Source organism: Phoxinus phoxinus (genome assembly GCF_949152265.1).
Source record: "Phoxinus phoxinus genome assembly, chromosome: 21".
NCBI lineage: Eukaryota > Metazoa > Chordata > Actinopteri > Cypriniformes > Leuciscidae > Phoxinus > Phoxinus phoxinus.
Window position 1 is genome coordinate 11,648,315 of NC_136896.1, and position 17,744 is coordinate 11,666,058.

Here is a 17,744-nt window from a genome sequence, read left to right on the forward strand (position 1 = left end):
TATGGGAAACGTTATTTGTCATGATTTAATCATGGAAAGAGCCACTACATTGTAAAAAAAAAAAAAAAAATGATTGATTCATCTAGGTCTCCGTTGTGATAAATCATCTGATGAGTCACTGCATAACCCATAATTATGAATGCATAGGGAAATCTGCAGACTAATCTGGTTTGATCAATTGCATTTGAAGATAGACATTTATATACATCTAAGCTCAAATCAAAAATGTGGGGAACCTCTGATTTACTCAGCTGACTTGCTGGCTGGAAGGAGAGAGTGAAATATGCATGACTTGTCTCTTATCGAGACTGCCCTGGTTATGCAAGAAAGGATTTGGGAAACTTTCATAGAACATAATGTCCTCAAACACGCATTCACCATTCAAAACAGAAAACTTTGGATATGAACATTATATTATGTATAATATTGATCTGTCCCTGCGTGTCCTAAAAAAAGATCAGTGAGGTAAAATAAAGTTCAAAAGAAGTTTTAGCCTAATTTCATAATGTTTCGTACATTTATCGTAATTTTTACCTTGATTCAACTTGAGTAGGCTAATTAAATTTAAATGACTTTAATAAAGTGTAATTCATTTAATACCACGGTTTGTAACTTTTGCACTTGATTTTATGAAGGCACTTAGTCTAATTAAACTAAAGTTCTCAAATTAATGTTTTACAATGTGCTAAAATTAATAAGGTAGCCTACATGATAAGCATATTCATTTAGCTTTAATGGTTTTCATTATGATCATTACAGACAGTTTATGATGTAAAGAACAGATGAGCTTCAGGACGCAAACAACAGTGGTCGAGGACTATAATACACGTGTTTATGTCTCTCACTGAATGCTTATTTAAGCCTCCACATGCTATTGGACGGATCTGGAGTAGTAATAGGAAACTCGGACTCTGATTGGCTGTTGAGTGTTCTTGGAAGAACAGCTGCCTCTTAAACATCATACAGGGCAGTACATGCATTATAAACATCATAGCCATTGATAAAACGGGATCTCTGCAGCTGCTATATCTGGTATATCTCAGTTTCAAACCAATCATCGAAATGAAGGTCGTCAGGTTTATAATGAAGAATGCTGCTTTGGCTAATGTGCCTCATCACATCGAACACTTCTCCAAATTTTCACCGTCTCCACTTTCCATGAAACAGTTTCTCGATTTTGGTGAGTGCTTTTTCTGCTGTGTTATTTGCTCGTGTATGAAATCATTTGTATTCCTAGATTGATAAGGAATGGCTTTATAGCCTGAGTAGGCGCTGTCTATTATTGCCAATGGAAGTGTTCGTGTGTAGCCTACGTTAGCCAGTTGCAGAACAAGCAGTTTTATCATGGCATATTATCATCATTATTATGCACTACGTTCATAATTACGTGCATGACTATGTTGCTCGTGCAATTTACATATACCTGATGCAGAAATTATTTGATACTGCTCTACCAGCCGTAGCTATGAGATTCGGGAACAAATTGTTCTTTTGATTCGGATCTTTTCAGTGAATCCGCTGACTCGGCTCACAGAATCGGTCTGAATTTGTTTACGAAAAAGACTGAATACAGTCATTTACAAATCTGACTGAATCAACAACTCCCTAACGTGAAATTGAATAGGGGATAGAGTATTTTGAAGTGAAGCAAGGACTTATGGGCTGAAAGCCAAATTACTTTAAGAATAGCAAAAATGCTAAATAAAACATATACTTGATTTTTTTTTTTAGTCGTTTTTAATAAGTAACATTTTATTAAAACACTCAAAAAATTCAGGTACGAGATGTAAATAAATTTTAGTAATGTTTACGTTTGTTTTAGGAGATGAATGGCTGAAACAAACTGAACCTCAAGAAATTAAATTAAACATCCCTTTTAATACAATTGAGTCTACGAAAAATGCACTAAACTGCTATATTTTCCAAAATAATGTTTTATTTGAACGTTTTAAAGCACCTCAGAGAAAACGCAATGACGTCGACACGTCGTAGTGGCTCAATCTATTTTCTGAATCGGTTCTTTGAAACGAATCATTCGAAAGATCCGATTCGCAGTAATGACTCGGAAGTCGGAATGTTCACATACTGTTGTTCATACTGACGGTTGTTGCATCATTTAACTGCTGTTTGCAAGGCTTTTCCTTGCACCACTGCCATGTTTATGCATATGCATTCGACTGTTTAATTGCATTATGACCAACGTGCATACATTTCAGTCGCGAACTTATACCATACTGTAGTATGACACATGTGTAGTGTGTGTGTATGTATGTGTGTCCAGCGTGTTTTTACATGTTGTAACGTTATTTGTCCAGGTTCCACCAACGCATGTGAGAAAACGTCTTTTGCTTTCCTGAGACAAGAGCTGCCCGTACGTCTGTCAAACATCATGAAAGAAATCAACTTACTCCCCAAAAGATTACTTACCACACCTTCTGTACAAATGGTTCACAGCTGGTGAGTTATACAACATTTTACTGTATACATTGATCTACCAAGATTAGTAACCTATTGTTATAGAAACGAGGGATTGTTTAAAAGGCGATTAGATGACCAGAGGCGTGTTATTTATTTTTAGTATGATCCGAAACCACCGCGGTCTACTTGAGACTAGGCCAAATTCAAAGTTGTGTGACGTAGTAGTAGAGCACGTGAACTTTGTCCCACATCCTACGTCAGGGTGTGGGAGCTAATACTTCTTCAAGAAGGGACTCGTATGCTGTGAACTTTGTCCCACTTTCACTACCTCGTGCTTAAACGCGTCATATTTACCCTTGTTTTTCCATTTAGGAAGAGTGGAAACTTAGGAATAGCAAAAACAAAACAGTCTTCCATTAATATTTATGGTATGCGACTGTTAAACGCTTGTTTTTCCACAGATATGAGGTCAATGTTATTGTTTTGTGAATTGCATCCGTTTAGTGCAATATACTTTATCGCACATCTCTTAACTGAGATCTTAGATTTGCAGTTTGTATTAATTATAATTTCCTTAAATGACCTATAGGTCTATATGATGTCACAAATTCTGTAAAGAAGTTAGCAGAAGAGTCTGGACATATTGTTTCCCAAAGTTAAATTTTTTATTTATTTCATATTCCTTTTTTGTGTTCTAAGGTATACTCAGAGTTTGATGGAGATCTTGGAATTCCTGGAGAAAAGTCCAGATGACCACAGTGTGTTAGAAGAGTAAGTAGAAATGAATTCTAAATTTCATGAAAACATCTTATGTTTGGCCTCAAAATCAAAAGAAAAACAAGAAATTATATTTAGAAGCATGTTTTACAACCATCAAGATTTTTGCATTGTTTGCCATTATATTAATGGCAATTATATTGAGAATTGAAAGGATTGTCTAATCTCTAATTATTGTCATGAAAATTATTTTGGTCATAAAAATAGGCTTTGTTGTCAAACTCAGTATGTACACTTCATATTTCTTGCCTTTTTCATTGCACATTTTAACACTCTTGACTCTGCACACAGGTTTGTGGATGCTCTGGTCAACATCCGAAACAGGCACAATGATGTCGTACCCACTATGGCCCAAGGTGTGATTGAATATAAAGAAGTATTTGGTCAAGATCCAGTCACTAATCAGAATATTGAGTATTTCCTGGATCGTCTCTACTTGAGCCGGATATCCATCAGAATGCTCATAAACCAGCACAGTAAGCACAATATTAAGGCCAATTAATACCCATCAGTGCTTCTTAAATTGCTTGTATTTATGTTATTTTCTCTGATTTTTCAGCTCTTGTATTTGATGGAGCCACAAATCCAGTTCACCCCAATACCATCGGCAGTATAGACTCTCAATGTCAGGTGGCAGACGTTGTTAAAGGTATAGTGTGAAAAATATATATCTGATAAAATCCAGAAACATGTAGGAGTGGGTGATAGTATAAAAAAATTTAATCAATTACTCACCCTTATTCCAAACCTGTAAGACTTTAGTTCATCTTCGAAACACAAATTACGATATTTTAAATGAAATTCTGAATTTCTGTCCCTCCATTGACAGCATACGCAACCACCACACCATAATATATGTGAATAAAAGTCTAAATTCAATCTGTTCGTCATATAAAGCGACCTTGTCTCTTCAGAAAATTTGGACTAAACGGCTCAATTCATATTGATTAGTTTTACAATCTCTTTTTGAAGCATCAAAGTGGTATTTGCTTTGCTGCCAATGGAGGGACAGAAATCTTCATTTGTGTTCTGAAGATGAGGGCGGGTAATTGTAATTTTTGGGTTAACAAACCATTTAAAATCAGTGACCCATTTGTTTAGTCAATACACGTACACTTATATGTTTCTAAAATATATTATGTCAACACATTTTTCATGTAGATGCATTTGAAAGTGCCAAGATGCTGTGTTATCAGTACTACCTCTGCTCACCTGATCTGGTACTTCAGGAACTCAACAGTAAGATCAGATAAATATCATTATGTTCATGTTAAATACCATGTAAAATCACAATATATATATATTTAAATCTATTTTTGTATTTTAATATCTAAATGTATTCCATCTATTGGTTATACAGTATTTGTTTCATGCATAATAGCTTAGAGCTAAGTTATAATAGATGTTTTATTGACACTGTGACTGCTCTTTCTTTTACAGCTAACAACAGGAACCAGGCTATCAGCATTGTGTATGTGCCTTCCCATCTGTACCATATGCTATTTGAACTGTTCAAGGTGAGCTGTTAGCCCATATCATATTCTGCCCTGAAACAATGCTGTTTACGTAAGATCTGAATGTTGTCATGACGATGTGGTTTCTTCCTCAGAATGCAATGAGGGCAACCATTGAGAACCATAAAGAAGGCAGTAATCTTCCACCCATTCAAGTTATGGTGGCCATAGGAGGAGAGGACCTCACCATCAAGGTGATTTTTGAACAAGCATAATTTGTTGTAGACAAATAATTATAATAAAAAAGATGTCTATTATGCACATTTTCCACTAAATTATCATTCATGTGTTAAACTCAGAAAAAGTTAATAGGATTTGTCAGTTCACTGACGCCTTATTGATTGTAGTCTGATGTAACTGGAGCCATCAGTCATTTTCCTATCTGTGAAACACCTGCTGTTGCATAACACAGTACACGAGAGCTGACTGACCTTGTTGTTTAGTCACCTTGACAATGCTGATTTGAGTCTTTCACTTGCTAAACAGTTGTGTTCAGGGGTCAAAGTCACGGCCTTTGCCCGTCTGTCGGTCTTGCATCTCACCCCTCTCACTGTTAGCCCAGTTTTTTCTCTCTGTGCCATTATTCACTCTCTCATCCTTTTTTTCTAGTTTTTATTCTAACAATGTCTTCTTTGTCTTTGTAGATGAGTGACCGAGGTGGTGGAGTTCCTTTCAGAAAGATGGAGAATCTCTTCAGTTACATGTACTCCACAGCACCAACACCCCAGATGGATGAGAAACAAATGGCTCCCCTGGTGAGACTTCACTGCATTATACATAAAATACAAATAGAATTGCAAGATATATATAATGTAAACGGTCATCTTCACAGAGTTATTATAGTTAAAGGAGTAGTTCACTTAAAAATGAAAATTCTGTCATTTACTCACCCTGCAACAAGTTGTTTCCAACCTGTATGAATTTCTTTCTTCTGAAAAAAAAAAAATTTTGGTAAACAAACAGTTGATGGACCCCATTGACTTGCATTAGGAACATTCACTATGGACATATATACTGTAGTAGGTACATCTGATTTCAGAAGAAAAAAATCCATACAGGTTTGAAACAACTTGTTGCAGGGTGAATAAATTATGTCAGAATTTTCATTTTTAAGTGAACTACTCCTTTAACTAAAGCTAAAACCATAAAAAAATATATTTTTGTTACTTATAATAATCTTGTATACTTGTAATAAAATAAGTATTAGCTGAAATAAAACATTTAATTGAATTTAATTTCAACATTTCTAATTTTTTTTTTCAGTTTAACTTCATGTACTAAAATAACAGAAACTAATACTAAAATAAAAATTTATAAAAACTATACAGGCATATTAATAAAAACAAAACAAGAAAATTACAAAAATAAAATAAAAAATGACTGTCTAAAACATTAACTAAAATGAAAGGAGAAAAAAAAACATAATGCAAATTATTAATAAAACTAAAAAAAGTAGCAAAGAGAAAATAACACTGCTTCTTTATAATATTATCCACCTTTCGTCCACAGGCTGGGTTTGGTTATGGGTTGCCCATTTCTCGACTCTATGCCAAGTACTTCCAGGGTGACCTCCAGCTCTACTCTATGGAGGGCCATGGTACTGATGCAGTCATTCACCTGAAGGTACATTTAAAACCTACTTAAATTAATAGTTTACCTAAAATTTAAAATTCGGTCCTTTTTCAGAAAATTAAAATTAGGTCATAACATATACATCATTCCATTATTTGTGGAGCTCCAAACCTGGATGACTTTATTTCTTCAGTTGGACACATATTTGAAAGATATTTTAAAGAATGCTTCAACTGATTTTGTCCATGCAATTCAAAATCAATGGGGTCCAATGTTGACAGGTTTGGCCACAGGAGAGGTTTTATGAATGAAAGTGCCCAAATAACTGAGTTTGACACCCCTGCTTTAAAGCCTTTGGAACGCGTTTAGAAACGCTAGGAACTTGTTGTAAATGAGAGTACTTAGAATACTTTGTGTTGTGTTCTAACAGATTACATCATGTTTTTCCCCTCAGGCTTTATCCACTGACTCAGTCGAAAGGCTCCCTGTGTTTAATAAGACAGCTCGGCGGAACTACGAGGTCACGCAGGGGGCAGATGACTGGTGCGTTCCCAGTCGAGAGCCACTGGACCTGGCCAGGTTCAGACTGGCCAAGTGAAAAGAAGCATGAAGCCTCCAGGAAGGAAATAGGACAGTTCTCTGACCTACTGACATGAGTGAATGGGAAAGGACATGGTGTCCACATGGCAAAGCCCCAAGTCTCCACTCACTGTGAAGCCGTGTAGTCTCACAGCAATACCGTAGTTGTTGCATGCAATGGTTTTCCTCTGCGCCACTACCATGACTATAATCATATAATTTTTTTGATTTGAGACACTAGACACAGACAGTGTTACCTGCAGACCATACTAACTCATATGAAGTGGAACAAAGTGCCAAGATAATCCTTTATTGGAAGACTGTTTAGTGGACGTTCCAGTGTGGAAAAGTGAGCCAGACGGTAAATGTACTCTCTGAAGCCTGCGTTAGCGGACAAGGGCCGTCTAGACTAGTTATTGGAACCAGAAAGTGAATACAGCCCTGTGCCAAGGAACTTAAAAGCACATGAAATCAGAGATTAAGGGCCAAGATTGGGTGATAAAAATCCATATGCAACCCATGATGGGTAATTTATGTAGGAGTGTGCTAGAAGAACATGTTGCACTGCAATAGTAATTCTGAAATTAAGGAACACTTATAATTAAATGAGTTTGATTGCTGAATGTAGGAGTGTTCATACTCAGAATGGCCAAAAGCCGAGAGAAAGAGATCATAGAGGCCATTATTGTGTCTGTATTAGTGTGTGGCCAATATGTAAATGAGATCCCTAGTATTTTCTTCACGCTTGGGTTTAAGGCGCTAGAAGGGGATCCGTTGGAATGTACCAATTATCTCATTGATTTAAACTTGAAACACTTACAACTGACATGCACCGAGCATTTCAAACACAGTGTATTGTGCATGTTTATTCTTAAACATGCTGAAGCATTTTAGATACCTCATCGACTGAAGATAGTTTGTCAACTCTAAGAACTTCGCTGTTGCCTTTTTCAGATTTGTGGGCCTTTGGCCACTAGTTCTCTGCGAATATTATACAGCATAATTTTAAGACTGCTCTTTTGAGAGCATGCCATTGCCTACTGTATTAAATCAACCATCTGCTTTGAACTTGCACCATATAACCTTACATGTAAGGACCATATTTATGTTTTTGTCGTGTTATTCCAGAAAATCTCCACTTTATTTTTGTAATATGTTTTCCATCTAAAGCAAATGATGAATATAGAATTGAAATAAAAAATTTTTTGTCACTTATGTCATCTATGGGAGTCATTTATGAGTCAACAAGTACTCTGAACTCTAGTGATGGTTTTACTAGTGCAAGGATGGATTATAGAGAGGACAAAGATGATTGACAGGTGTGGATTGAGATACTACACATTGATCCTTTGCCCAGTAAGGCAGAGGTTACATTTCATAGTAAACAACATACCTTTTAAGGTCAGAGGTTTACATGGAAAGTGAGTTGGCATGAATGGAACAACAAGTATGGAAGAAACAACGAACTTAGCAAATCAGATGTGCAGTGATAGAACAAAATTAGTTCCTGCTAAATGTGAAAATGACGTCAGGATCATTTCGTGTCCGTAGAGACTGTGTTCTTGATGGATCAACTGCTTGATAAACAAGTGCTCATCTTACAATACATCACATACCATAAAGCACATGCTATGAGATACTCCATATAAGGTTAGATGGATAGCTTGTTTACATGCAGGAGCCTCTGGAATTACTTAGGCCTCGGTAAACAATAAATCAATGTGATAACATTTCTAATTACTTTTCATTTTTGAGCAATCGTAGATAGCCTCTGCACATATTCAGTAGTTTAGAATGTTTTTTTGTTGTTGTTGTTGTCATTTCTCATATCTCCATACTCTCAGATAAAGTGCAACAGCTTGTCACTGAGGCAGAAACCTTAAAAATGGCCAATTTTCACAACATAAAAAAACATGCTTTGGTAAATCATAATTATGAAAAAAAGTAATTATGATTTGCCAAAGCACTTTTTTTCTCATGTGGCTGAAATTGGCTTCCATATTTAAAGTTATAGTTTACCAACAAATAAAAACAGCCAACTAATGCTTGTTGAGTTTAAAGGTGCATAGAGCAACTTTCTGAGTTTTTGCAGAACTATGCCACCTCTGGCTGCAAGCGAAACTGCAGCCAGAGATGTGGCTTGCACTAGACAAAAGTTTTCTTTTTTTTATCTTACGTGGAGTTTGCGTTGGTGTTTGAAATGAACTACAAGCAGGTCTCTTACAATCCATCTTCTACGGAGAATGCCGGCGAATACACAAATCTGCCAGACATAGCTATGTGAGCGTGAACGCGCATGACGTCACGCCCAGTCTCAAATTCGGCCCGAATCCCTCTTATTTATTTTACTTTACAGGATTATAGAGACAATCTCAGTGATCAGAGAAGGGCTTATTCAGCCCATCAGGCAATTGTTTAAGCATGTATGGGTTATAAAACGGGTATTTTTTAACATGAAAAGTTGCTTAATGCACCTTTAAAAAGCTCTATATAATATAGCCTACTAAATCTTGAATATAATAAACAGAACGTTATCGTCTGTTGGTCTGTCACGATCTGTGTGTTTTCATGAGCTTTTAGTTTGCATTCTTCAGATACCTGTTTCATGTTTGTTTTTTTTCTCCTATAGTTTCCCGCCAGTCTTTGGTTGTCATGGACACTCATTAATTATCACAGCTGTTTGTCATTGTCTCATCATCAATGTGTATTTCTCTGTGCTCACTGCAGTGTCTGGTATTGTTCATGTCTTTGTTACATGTGTCTTGCAATTGGATTATCTGAGTTTGTTTTATAATTGTATACCGGTACTTTGTTTTGGAACCTTTTTTTTTATCTTTCTCTTCGTCATCTGGACGTATATGTAACATGGTGTAGACGCTAATTTAGTTATCGTTATTATTTTTATTCTTTGTGTGAACGGGCCTTTACACACCCTCATGTCATTGTAAACCTGTATGACTTTCTTCAATAAAACAAAAGAAGATATTTGGAAAAAATGTCTCAACGTTTTGTCCATACAATGAAAGTCAGATGTTGTTTTGGACCCCACTGACTTTAATTGTGTGGACAAAAACATTTGAAACATTCCGTTTGAGGGAAATTTATTCTGGTTTGGAACACCTTTTTTATTAGCAAATTTTAAAATAAGCAAATTAGCAAATTACTATGCAAAAAAAAAAAAAAAAAAAAACTCACTGGAAAAGCATATGTTGATGATACAATATAATCAGCTATTAATATTTGGTTGGTTCTCTCTTGTTTTTGCATGTTCATAATTTCTATGTATAACAGCTACGCCAAAAAATGGTGCGGAACAATTTGGCATGTTTGCGTTATCACAGTTGATAAAACAGTTGACTCCAAGCACATTTACACAATATGCTTACAAAATCTGTAACAAATTTGTAATACCGGTAATATTGGAAAAAAAGGGTGATTTTCCTATAGGCTGGACATCACTTTTGCCCACTACTGTATTTATAGCCACACAAGTGCAGAAGACTGCATGATTATCGAAGTATTAAAAAAGAGACAGTAACAGATGACTTCCCCCATAGAGTGCCTGGTAACGCAGTTAAAGACTGAACCCTCATGTGCTAGAATCTACAGAGACGTGTGAATGAGCAGTTCCAGGAACCATGATAGGAAAAGTACAGCCCTCAGAGAAGGCCATAAATGATGGCATGTGTTGCTCTGCGGGTGAGTGGAGATGTATGGGGTTGGGTGAGTAATGTATGCAAACATATCACAGTACACAACAGGCCGTAATGGGATTGTCCAGGTGGCTGTTCTCTTGCCTGTCATTCCCCAGGGCGGTTTACTGATGTCTCCTGCTTATGTAAAGGGCCTGTGCTTCACATCAAAACATGAACGTTGTTTTCCTGGGTGGACTAGTGTACTGACTGGACTGGTCTTATCTAATCACACAGTCGACGGCTCATTGCTCTGTTGACAGTGAGAGCTGAGGTTGCTGCCAAGTATTTTAATATATTACCAAATGGTGTGGTGTGTTTCTACAGTTAAGGAATGAGAACAAAACACAATGTTCTGGTGACCCTATTCTATTTTTATGCCCAGATGAGATTGAATTCAATTTATTTACAATGACTTTTGTCAATTAGACACCAATGAAACACATTACTCCCATTTTACTCATTGAACCGGTTTGATTTTGTTTTTACAATGACACAAGTACTTTATTGGGATGTTTGTTTTACACAATCTCGCCAAAGCATCAGTACTCACAAGATCTCACAAGAAGAATACACACACACACACACACACACAGACAGACACACACACACGCACGCACGCACGCACGCACACACACACACACACACACACACGCACGCACACACGCACGCACACACACACACACACACACACACACACACACACACACACACACACACACACACACACACACACACCATTTTAGCATCATTGAGATATTATAGTTTATATTAATATTTATTATAGATTTATTGATTATAGATTTTTTCTGTTTTCATTTTGAAACTTTTTCTAACTTTTTCTCATATTTTTTTAAATAGGCTACAATATTGTTTCATTAATTTTATTTCAGCTTTAGTTGGTTATATCAAGATTAAATGAAAATGGGAAATTAGCTGAAACAAAATACATTGATTATACTAAAATATGTTTTTTTTTATATTATATTTTATTTCAAGTAACAAACTTTTTTTTTAAATGGATTTCATTTTAGTTTTAATTTTATTTTCAGTTAATAGTTCAGTAACCCTTGGCAATAATGAGCACTAGACTAGTGAATATGATTTAACATTGGTTTGAGATAATTATTAGTGATTATGATTACATAATTAGTGTTTCACCCTAATATTTTTAATACCGGAATATTCTCTACCAGATTTGTAATTTACAAGTTAGAGGTTACCACCTAGTGGTGGCTTTCGTTATTGCAGATGCTTGCATCCTGCACACAGACACTGCAGTTTCATTTCCACCAGTCAAAGCAAGCGCATCTTAACTCACAGCTCATATTTTACACGAAACTATTTCCTACTCGCTATCATTTATGCTTAATTATTCCTCTTTAAATCTTTTTTGATGCCCATATTTATCCCACCATGTGAATTTTAAACCAAATTTTCCTGTTTTTAAAGCAATCTCATTTGTTTTTTTCAGGAGTCTTATATTAATTTGTACTAACATATTATAATTAAGAAGCAAAGCAGATTTAATGTGCTATTTAAGATATTATGTTAAACATAATGTGTGTTTGGCCAAACGAGAGTTAAGATCTTGCCACTGATGCTGATAATGCAAAAATTGTTTTTTTGCTCTAACCAATGACTTGTCATGTGGTTTCAGAATGATGCTTGAAAAGGCAAAATCTATAACAGTCAAATAACTTGTTAAATTGCGATGCGAGAGTAAGTAATTGCTAACTTGGTAAATCATGACTAAAACATGATCGATAACAAAAAGCAAATTACTTTTCCAATGCTCAAACTATGAAAACTTGCTTTAGTGTAAAATACTGGCCTATGCCATGACCTTGTTCCTTTTAAAACATATTTCAATGCATTTTCTTCTTTGTTTTTGTTTGTTAACATTGCACATATTTCTACCAATAATTTGACTCATTTTAACTTATTTCAAGGAACTTATTTTAATAATATTTTGCATGCATATATGCAAATACATTTTTTGCACAACATTTTCTGCTGACCTCATGAGCTCAAAAACTGCCTGTGGCTACTTTTCATGTGCATGTTAGCACCTTATTTGTGAACAGTGTCACCAGAGTTTCATGTAAGAAAAAGCTGGTGTGAAAGTCTGACCAGAAACTTCCTTCTGCATGTTTGTAGTGTCCAACCCCAATCTGGTGCAGTATATAAACTCTATCCTATAGTTGACTTGCATAACGCATAGAGATCCGCTCTTTGTGAAAAGGTAAGCTATAAATGTTTATAATTTCTAAAAGACAGAAATAAATAAATAAATAGATCACTTAAACCAAATCACTTAATTGAATTACCTGTAAATCCCAAGAGTTTGCATTCTTGATTGACGCAAATTAACCTAATTGCAAATCCATTTTTTAATTAGACATATAGGCTACTTCATATTATTATTTATTTTTATTTTTAAAAATGTGTAATATATACACAAAATAATACAGTCTAATGCTATTTTTTATTTTTATTTTACCTTTAGATGCTTTCCTTATGCATCCAAGTGTTTGCCGTACTGGTTGTATGTGCAGCTGACACTGAGAAAAGAGATATTTCAGTAAGTATAATAAAATTGTTTAACATTATTAATGTTATAAATAAATGGTATAATAATGTAATGTTATATAATACATTAAGACCAACATCACATTACAATACTCTTACATTATAACTGCAGTAGTACAGTAACTGTGCAAATGTTTTTTCACATTATTTCATGGCAATGTCTTCCAGTATACATTCAGAACTTGGAATATGGTTGACCAGCGTTTGCAGGAGCAACTTGCTGTTGTGTATAAGGTAGTGGTGCTTTTTAAGTTATTTGGTATCCTAAATGTTTCAATTTCTAAAGGAAGAGTGGTATAAACATACGTTTTCTTACTTGTGTATTTATTTAGGAAATGGAAAGCTTGAAAAATGAACAAGTAGTAATGAAACAAAAGCAAGAAGCCTTGAGCCAGGTAATATATTAAAGTTGATAATTACTGTCTTTTTGCTGGTTAAATAAAATTAAAATGTATTCTAATCAGTCTCACTGGATCTTGATGGACATGTAAAAAGATTTAAGCAAGCTGTTGTTAATATAACATGTATATATATAACATGAATGCAGATTAATTGCACCATCTCAATGTCAACATGGCTTAAGTAAGAATTCATCCTGGCGAGATAAACTATTTTGTTTGGTTGTAGGCATTACCGTACTGTTCACAGAAACCTATTGATACAGACGTGGAGATGAATTTGACATCACTACAAACTGGTCAGTTTTTTTATTTATTTTTATTCTGTGGTTTAAAATATATCTAATAAATTGATATGTACTGTAAAAAATTAAATGATCAATAAGTTATGACATCTTTTTTTTACATTGCTTTAACTCATCAATAATAAGTTAAGCAATTTTCAACTCTTTTCTTATAAGTTAATAAAGTTATACAAGATTCAACTCATTTTAAACCAGTTTAATGTAATTTAAGTTGAAATTACTTAAACGTCAAAGTTGATTGTAGCCTACTTAAAAATTTAAGGCAGCGACTTTTAAAAAAAATCCTCATTCTTGAAAATGTGTGTGTTCGGGTGTGTTTTCTAAAGGACTATATATATTTGTCTTTGTTAGGCAGCAGCCATCAGCTGTATACCCTCACCCAGGGTGAAGATGGAGTCGAAGGCTCCGGTGAGGATGACAGTGGCGCAGACCTTGACCCCTGCTTTCACTATACCGTGTTGGACCAAGCCTGGAGAGCTACAAACTACAGCACCAAGAATGTTGCTTGTGACAATCGTGTCCAGTGGAAGGGCTGGTACCGTCTCTTCTACCGTGGGAAAACCATCCAGATGCCTGAGAGGTGCGTGAGGAAAGAAATGTGCGGCACGCACGCTCCGCTGTGGCTCGTCGGCGGTCACCCCCGGGTACGAGACGGAGTGGTCACCCGCAAAGTGTGTGGAAACTGGAGAGACAACTGCTGTTTGTTCAAATCCCCCCCCATTCAAGTCAAAGCATGTCGGGGAAACTACTACGTCTACAAGTTTGTCAAACCGGTAGCTTGCCATTTGGCATATTGTGCAGGTAAGATGTGATGTAAGATGTGATGCACACAAAAAAAGAATAATATTGTGTATATATTGACTGTTGCACACCATCCTTTCAGACATTAACACACTTGTCTGTGGGAAGTGCAAAAAAAGTGAGTCTTGCGTCAGCAGAGACAAAATCACCTGGTTGTGTAAGAAAAACCAAATGAGAGGTGAGTCATTTCTCTTCATTATTAATCATTAAATGAATGCTGTGAAATGTTGTTGTTATAATTACAATGATCTACCTTTAAATACAAATAATGAAGCTTTTTCTTTACTTGTGATCTGTAGTGAAAGCAAACATACATTTCTTTGCCACCTACCCGGCCAACATCTCAGGAAAAGTGAACAAGATCGTGTACAGGAAAGTGTATGTGAATCAAGGCGGCGCTTTCGACTCTCGCTCCGGGATCTTCAGAGCTCCGGTTTCAGGCGTCTATCAGTTCTTCTTCTCCACACAGACTGGGGGGAGTGGGGAAACTGTCCTATGGCTTGTTGTTAATAACTACTGGGTGGCTGTGTCCCAAAGTAATGTTCAGGGCTCCAACTCTGTTGGGAATCTCTCTACGTATATGACGACTCTGCGCAAGGGTGCTACGGTTTATGTGACCCATAATCGTGGCCGCTCTTGGGCCAACAGTGCATCCAACACCATCGCTTTTGGGGGTTCATTACTTATGGTGAGAAAAATCTAAGAAAATGTAAAAGTCAACTGGAGTAGAGCTATAAACATTTACCCCTGGTTTCATAGACAAGGCTTAAGCCTATTCCCAGACTAAAATGCATATTTGAGCTGGTTTAACCTTAATAACTTGCCCTGACATATAAATATGTCAGTGCCATTGTTTTGTTTCAAGATTTTTTATAAAAGCTACTTAAAAGTCCTAATTGAACTGCCTAATCCTGGCTTAATCTAATCCCTGTCTGTGAAACCAGGCCTTATAGTTTAAATGGAGGCCAATTTAAGAGTACCAACTAGGTTTGATATTATATATACAATGGTAAAATGTCCTGCTATAGTTCTGTTTATTCATTGCTTTTTATTATTCATTTAACAGTTTTGAATACATGTGTCTAGCTGAGAGATATATTTGCAATGCAAAAAGTGATTTCAAATTTCGAAGTGCTTTTTTCCCTATAAAAATACTTTGCCATAAAACGTCTGAATTTAAGACTAACCCAAAACTTTTTTGTCATTATTTTATATATTATTTATATTAATATTTCTAATAACATTTAATTGTTTTTTAAAAAATATTTTACCATAATAGTTGACAAATATAATAACAAGAACAATAGTGCAAATTAAAGAAAACAATATTTGTTTCAAACATTAAAACATCTCAAATGCAAATTCCAGTTTTCTAATGAGATTCTAATTGTGACTAGACTATTTATAAAAAAGACAACTTTTTTGTCATTATATATATACAAATATATCTTTTTAAATACATATTCTTTAAAATATTACAATTAAAATAATATACAGTATATATATATATATATATATATATATATATAGGCTATATATATATATAGGCTATATATATATAGGCTATATATATATATATATATATATATATATATATATATATATATATATATATATTGTTTTAACAAAGATTGTTTTCTTTTACACTATTGTTGTTGGTAAAAACTACTATTGTTGGTAAACTACTTAGGCCTATGTGTAACTATAAGTAATAGCATTGTCTCAGTGTCCTGGATATACAAGTGGGGGCAGCAGAGTCATCTCATTGTGTTTAATCAGAGAAGATGTCACTGGGCCACCACAAGTGGCTGCACCGTTTATATACTCGCTATGGGAGCGCAGCACAGAGCAACCTGAAGCCATCCTCAGTCCTCATTAAACTTAAACACATTCTTGTGTCCCGACTCTCCCGAGGTCACCGCAAACACGGTGAAAGCACGTGACAGCCCAAAATCATGTTTTACCACATGAACAAAATGACGAAATTGTGTTTCATTCCTTTTTTAGCTGACCAAAAAATGGTCAACCACATATTGTGCTTACTTGTGAGCACCTGTACATTTGGTTTTATTAGTTCAATTGTCAGATATGTTGTAATTAACTGACGTTTTATGTTGGATTTGATCTCAAATGGTACTTTATTCATTGCCTTATATGGCTAGAGGACAGACGGACATTCCAGAGATATTTAGAAACTCACTGATGATGATTACTAATATAGTCTTCAAAGAATTCTAACTATGCACAATTCGAAGTCAAATGTCCCTCCATGCTACTGAAAATTAAAATGTTAACTCTGGCAAATGGACTCCTTTAAACGAATTCAAGTAGTAGGCTACGTATTTTATGTTAAGCAAACATTTTGTTATTAATAAGTAAGCAATCCAGTGCAAGAATACATCCAGTGCAATATATGTTTTATTTTTTTATACTATTATTTAGCCTACTTGTAATTTTTCCAATAACCATTCACTTATAGTAGGCTATTCATTAGCCTACAGTCGGCTACTTATTTCTTAGCTAGCACAAATAGTGGCAATTAGCCTAGCTTACGTTTTTAGCTGGTGACAAATAAACATTTTCGCCATTTACGTTACTGTAAATCTAGCTGCTAATGTGATCTGTGTTTCAGCGATCAACTATTCACTTCTGAATAATATGAATTCCGAGCGTTGATAATTTGGGATTTCGTAATACCAGTAGAAGTAGGCTATGCTGCTAGTAGCAATAAATACATAAATAAATAATAAATAAATAAATAAGGGACCAATGTTAACACAGCTTACCATAGTCGACGGCAAATGTTTTCACCTTTGTAACTCTGTCATTCATGTATAGAGGTAAGCGGGAACGCGCCCGAAAGGGGAGGGGCTTACGCGAGACGGGCAGGATACCGAAGCCACAGTGTTTAGGCGAGACGAGTGAAGCTCGTGGAAAAAGGGATGAGAGGTGCGACTCTCGATGTAGCGGACTATCACTCAAACACCGGGAGGCTCGAAAAGTTGTGTGAAGTTTTCAGGCGACGGACGAGTGTGTGGCTTTAGCCTAAGTGTTGTAACCTTAAACAGACTAAAACAACGTATAACGTTAGCCTAG

General features: G+C 35.4%; 3 protein-coding genes across 3 annotated transcripts in view; all 3 read left to right on the plus strand.

Moving 5' to 3' along the window:
- Positions 1–848: 848 nt before the first annotated feature.
- pdk2a (pyruvate dehydrogenase kinase 2a) lies at positions 849–6,892 on the plus strand. The gene is made up of 11 exons (XM_079594782.1): positions 849–1,180; positions 2,316–2,457; positions 3,118–3,189; positions 3,487–3,671; positions 3,755–3,844; positions 4,357–4,434; positions 4,636–4,712; positions 4,805–4,903; positions 5,354–5,464; positions 6,219–6,332; positions 6,736–6,892. Exons 1-11 carry the CDS (start codon positions 1,063–1,065, stop codon positions 6,877–6,879), a joined length of 1,230 nt encoding a protein of 409 aa, XP_079450908.1. The 5' UTR covers positions 849–1,062; the 3' UTR covers positions 6,880–6,892.
- A 5,820-nt stretch (positions 6,893–12,712) lies between these two features.
- Positions 12,713–15,837, plus strand: LOC306989880 (uncharacterized protein). The gene is made up of 8 exons (XM_079595944.1): positions 12,713–12,797; positions 13,062–13,136; positions 13,313–13,378; positions 13,477–13,539; positions 13,772–13,841; positions 14,199–14,648; positions 14,731–14,826; positions 14,948–15,837. The coding sequence occupies exons 2-8, from the start codon at positions 13,062–13,064 to the stop codon at positions 15,349–15,351; spliced, it is 1,224 nt and encodes a 407-aa protein (XP_079452070.1). The 5' UTR covers positions 12,713–12,797; the 3' UTR covers positions 15,352–15,837.
- A 1,672-nt stretch (positions 15,838–17,509) lies between these two features.
- Positions 17,510–17,744, plus strand: part of myo1d (myosin 1D) — an 81,331-nt gene continuing 81,096 nt past the window's right edge. Inside the window, exon 1 of the mRNA XM_079594930.1 lies at positions 17,510–17,597. Coding sequence (XP_079451056.1) covers positions 17,591–17,597 — 7 coding nt within the window. The 5' untranslated portion in view covers positions 17,510–17,590. The remainder of the gene's footprint in view (positions 17,598–17,744) is intronic.

Excerpts from the sequence above, each read along its gene's own strand:
- pdk2a (XM_079594782.1), top strand. The coding sequence starts at position 1,063 with ATGAAGGTCGTCAGGTTTATAATGAAGAATGCTGCTTTGGCTAATGTG. Across the intron at positions 3,672-3,754 it reads AATGCTCATAAACCAGCACA|CTCTTGTATTTGATGGAGCC; the intron begins GTAAGCACAATA and ends CTGATTTTTCAG. Across the intron at positions 4,435-4,635 it reads GGTACTTCAGGAACTCAACA|CTAACAACAGGAACCAGGCT; the intron begins GTAAGATCAGAT and ends TTTCTTTTACAG.
- LOC306989880 (XM_079595944.1), top strand. The coding sequence starts at position 13,062 with ATGCTTTCCTTATGCATCCAAGTGTTTGCCGTACTGGTTGTATGTGCA. Across the intron at positions 13,540-13,771 it reads AGCAAGAAGCCTTGAGCCAG|GCATTACCGTACTGTTCACA; the intron begins GTAATATATTAA and ends GTTTGGTTGTAG. Across the intron at positions 14,827-14,947 it reads TAAGAAAAACCAAATGAGAG|TGAAAGCAAACATACATTTC; the intron begins GTGAGTCATTTC and ends TGTGATCTGTAG.